General features: G+C 44.3%; 1 protein-coding gene across 1 annotated transcript; it reads left to right on the top strand.

Annotated features, from left to right (window-relative positions):
* Positions 1–1633: 1633 nt before the first annotated feature.
* LOC110310096 (olfactory receptor 10AD1-like) lies at positions 1634–4164 on the top strand. The gene is made up of 2 exons (XM_021182791.1): positions 1634–1638; positions 3198–4164. The coding sequence occupies exons 1-2, from the start codon at positions 1634–1636 to the stop codon at positions 4162–4164; spliced, it is 972 nt and encodes a 323-aa protein (XP_021038450.1).
* The last annotated feature ends 218 nt before the right edge of the window (positions 4165–4382 follow it).

Genomic DNA, 4382 nt, shown 5'->3' on the forward strand with positions numbered 1-4382 from the left:
TATTTCAACTCTCATAGTTTTCTAATTTTTGCAACTGTCTAGACTCAGCAAGACACACAAAAATTGTATGTCTTGTAACACACACACACACAAAATGAAATAAATTATTATCCTTCTTACAGGTCCATCATTTATAAGCAATATTTTGAGGCAAACGAAATTTGCTTTTAAGTAATGTGGCCATGACTATTCCAAACACACTGACGTACGTCTTGCTTTTTTTGTTTCATTTTAATTATAATTTATCATGAGTTCATACATATAATTTTAATAACTACAAGATATTTTATTTCTCTAAGTAACAACAATCCCCATATGACAGTTCCTAACCTTCTCCATACAAACAATGCTTAGATGTGTGATTTTTGCGTGTAAAGATTCTTAATTGGTAATTTGTTAGATTACAGTTTTTAAGTGGATGTGTCTACTTATTTAGTAAGCTTCTGTAATGCCATTTGGTGCCAAAACACTTTCTCGAGAATTTCCTAAGAACTTTTCATTTCGTCCTCTGGATAACCCAATAGTATCAGAGCCTTCATTATTTTTGTTTTGGAGATGAGGAAATTTAAATCAGTTCTGGTTATGCTGTTGGCAAAGTGGAAGAGCCGGGGTTTAAATTCAGGTCCTTGAATTTCCTGGGTGGTAAATAGTCTCTACATGAAAGGAATGGATATAGTTCGATTAATTCTCTGAGAATCTCATACCATATATTTTGGTCATATTCTCCCCCAACTCCAAGAGCCACCCCTCATTCCAAACACCTCTAATTGCTGTACTTTCTGTCCTTTTAAAAAAAATTAACAACCCATCAGCCTGAATTTGTGATGTCTATAAACTCAGTGTGAGACCAGCCACCAGCCTCAGGAACCACATCCTTAGAGAAAACTAGCTTGTGCTCTCTCTCTCTCTCTCTCTCTCTCTCTCTCTCTCTCTCTCTCTCTCTCTCTCTCTCTCCCTCTCTCTTATTCTCTCCCTCCTTCCTCAAAACCATCAACTGCCAATAAAGCTCCATTAGGGGTGTATCAGCCCTTTCCCTTCCTGCTAGAATGTCCATACACTGCTCAACCATGATGACTTGCTTCGTGCAGCAGTCCAGTCATGTCTGGAAGACACTGTTTTTTCTGCAGTCTTCCCAGACCTCTGGCTCTTACAGAGCCTTACCTTTAAGGTCCCTCTTCCAAGATGGTCTCTGAGCCTTGCGGGAGAGATGAGACACAGACGTCCCGCTTGTGTCTGGATGCTCTTGGACACTAATTCTTTGCATTTTGACCAGTTGGGAGCTTCTATGCTAACCACTATTTGCATGAAGAAATTTCTCTGATGAGGTCTGGGAGCTTACACTAATCTATGAGTAGAGAGATGCGTTTAGAAGATATTTTGATACTGTGTCCATTTAACAAAATAGTTAGGCTGTGCTGGATAGTTTTATGTCAAAGCTAGAGTAGTTTGGAAGAGGGAGCCACAATTAAGAAAATGCCCTTCCAGATTGGCCCGTGTTAACAAGCCGTGTTTTTCAGAGTGGATCTAACATCAGATGTTCTCCCTGGGGTAGCTGAGCTTTGTACACCATGAGGTCCCTTCTCTTATCTGCTGCAGCGATTCTGTGACTGACCATTTTAGTCACAGCAACACAATGAGGTAAGGCATGAATCCTTCTAAGAGTCCCATTCTGTATGTGTGCCACTGCCTAGGGAACCAGTGTCCCTGAACATTGTAACAAATATCCCCAGTCTTTAGTAACAAATAATTTGACTAACAGCAAAATAAATTATACTTAAAAGCAAACATAGTAAATACTCAAAAGCCATCGCTCCCTAATTTGGTCACTACATTTAACATCTATGCTTTCGTTTGTACGCATGATGTGTGTGCATGAGTGTCTGCGTATATATGGTGTGTTTACATGTGTGCATAATATAGGTATGTGTGAGGAAGCATGTGCATGGCATAGCACATTAGTGGAAGGGGGAGGACCAGCTCAGGTTTGGTCCTCATCTTCCATCTTGTTTGAAGCAGGGTCTCTTTGGGCTGTCTGCGGATTCACTGCATATGCAGCCCAGCTGGCTCTGAAGCTCCCAAGGATCCACCTGTCTGGATTTCAGGGTCCTACAAGAGCCTGATTAGAGTCACACCCAAATTCACGTGGTTTCTAGAGATTCAAATCTCAGGTCCTTCCTCACACTCCTGCAAGCATTCCACCCACCAAACCATCTCCTGGGGCCAGGAGTAGAGCAAAGGGGTCATTGGCAAAGAAATTTCTAGAATCAGCGTCTCCAGGTTTGAACTGGAATGCAAACTATTAATGTTGGTGCCTCCAGGCTATCAATGTAGTCTCAGCAGTTACCAGATGTTCTGCTGTGAGATGCAGAGGACAGGGGTGGGAAAGCTGTGGATAATTATGAAGGTAATCCTTAATCTCTCTTCAACTCTTGCTGTGAATCTTAAACCAACCAATCTCTCTCTCTCTCTTTCTCTCTCTCTCTCTCTCTCTCTCTCTCTCTCTCTCTCTCTCTCTCTCTCTCTCTCTCTCTCTCTCTCTCTCTCTCTCTCTCGTGTGTGTATGTGTGTAGGAGTAGGAGACTGAAGATGGTATTTCAGGACCAACCTAGTAGACATAAAGTCCTATAAACAATTCTTGGTTGATGGTCACACGACCACAGCCTACAATAGCATTTTCTGTGCCTTTAATAGAATTTACTGTAACTATAATTTGTTATCTTTTTTTTTTATTTTGCTGTTTATTTACCCCCCAGTCTGTGCTTATGGAAATAGGTTACCCAAACAGCTTCTTATTCTCGTTAGCCTTTGCCAACCCGACACAAACCTGAACATACCAGGGAAGAAGGAATCTCAGTTGAGGAACTTGCTTCCATGAGATTGCCCTGTGGACACTTCTGTGACACATTGCTCTAACTGCCTATTGATACAGGGCAGCCCAGCCCACTGCAGACAGTGGCAAGTTTAGGTTGCTGTGCTTGGACACCTTAAAAACACATAGCTGAACAAAACCAAGGATAGAAAGCCAGTAAGCGGCGTTCCTCCACAGCCCCTGCCTTAAATCCCTGCCTATATGCTAAAAAATAAACCTTTGCCTCCCCAAGTTGCTTTTAGCTACTACTTTATTGCAAAAACAGAGCGGCAAACTATAAAGCAGGCCTATACACTGTCCCCTCACTTGTCCTTCCTTCTTGAAGCAGACCCCAAAAGGGAGACTCGAGGAACAGCAGCAGCACTGTGACTGAGTTCATCCTTGTGGGCTTTGAGCAGAGCTCCCCTTCCACACGGGCATTGCTCTTCACCCTCTTCCTGGCTCTCTACAGCCTCGCCATGGCCATGAATGGCCTCATCATCTTCATCACATGGACTGACCCCAGGCTCAACAGCCCCATGTACTTCTTCCTTGGACACCTGTCTTTCCTGGACATCTGCTTCATCACCACCACCATCCCGCAGATGTTGGTCCATCTGGTGACCAAGAACCACGCTGTCTCCTTTGCCTCCTGTTTGACTCAGATGTATCTGGTTTTTGGTGTGGGTGTGGCTGAGTGTATCCTCTTGGCTTTCATGGCCTATGATCGTTATGTTGCCATCTGCCACCCATTGAACTATGCTCAGATCATGAGCCAGAAGGTGTGTATCAGGCTGGTGTGTAGTTCCTGGATCTTTGGGATGGTCAACGGTATCCTTCTTGATTACATGACATTCCGAGGTCCGTTCTGCAGAGAAAACCACATAGAGAACTTCTTCTGTGAGGCTCCCATAGTGATCGCTCTCTCCTGTGGGGACCCTGAGTTCAGTCTGAAGGTGATCTTTATGGATGCCATTGTGGTGTTGCTCAGTCCCATGGTGCTCATTGTCACTTCCTATGCCCGCATCCTGGCCTCCATCCTCCGCAGGGCCTCCTCCTCAGGTAGGGGGAAGACATTCTCCACATGTGCCTCCCACCTGACTGTGGTTGTCTTTTTCTACACCTCAGCCATGTTCTCTTACATGAATCCCCGCAGTACACATGGGCCTGACAAAGACAAGCCTTTCTCTCTCCTCTACACCATCATCACCCCCATGTGCAACCCGGTCATCTACAGCTTCCGCAACAAGGAAATGAAGGGGGCCATGGGGCGGGCTCTTGGGAGAGGCAGCCTGGCTCAGGCAGAGTCTGTCTAGCCTGAAATTCCCTAAATGAATTCAACCTACTGGAAATAGACGCTTATCTCTTTCTAGCCTTTATTCCCAATGCTGGAGGGCTCCAAGATAGACATTCATGTCTTCCTTGACACCAGACTCCGACCTTGAAGTAATTTCTCCTGATGTCTACGGCTCATATTGTGAGTTGGCTTCCAGCAAAAACTGAGCCTCTCTGATTTCTCTTGGTAATCTCTTTT

This window comes from Mus caroli, unplaced genomic scaffold, assembly GCF_978045245.1.
Source record: "Mus caroli unplaced genomic scaffold, Mus_caroli_1 scaffold_16, whole genome shotgun sequence".
In the NCBI taxonomy this organism is placed as follows: Eukaryota; Metazoa; Chordata; class Mammalia; order Rodentia; family Muridae; genus Mus; species Mus caroli.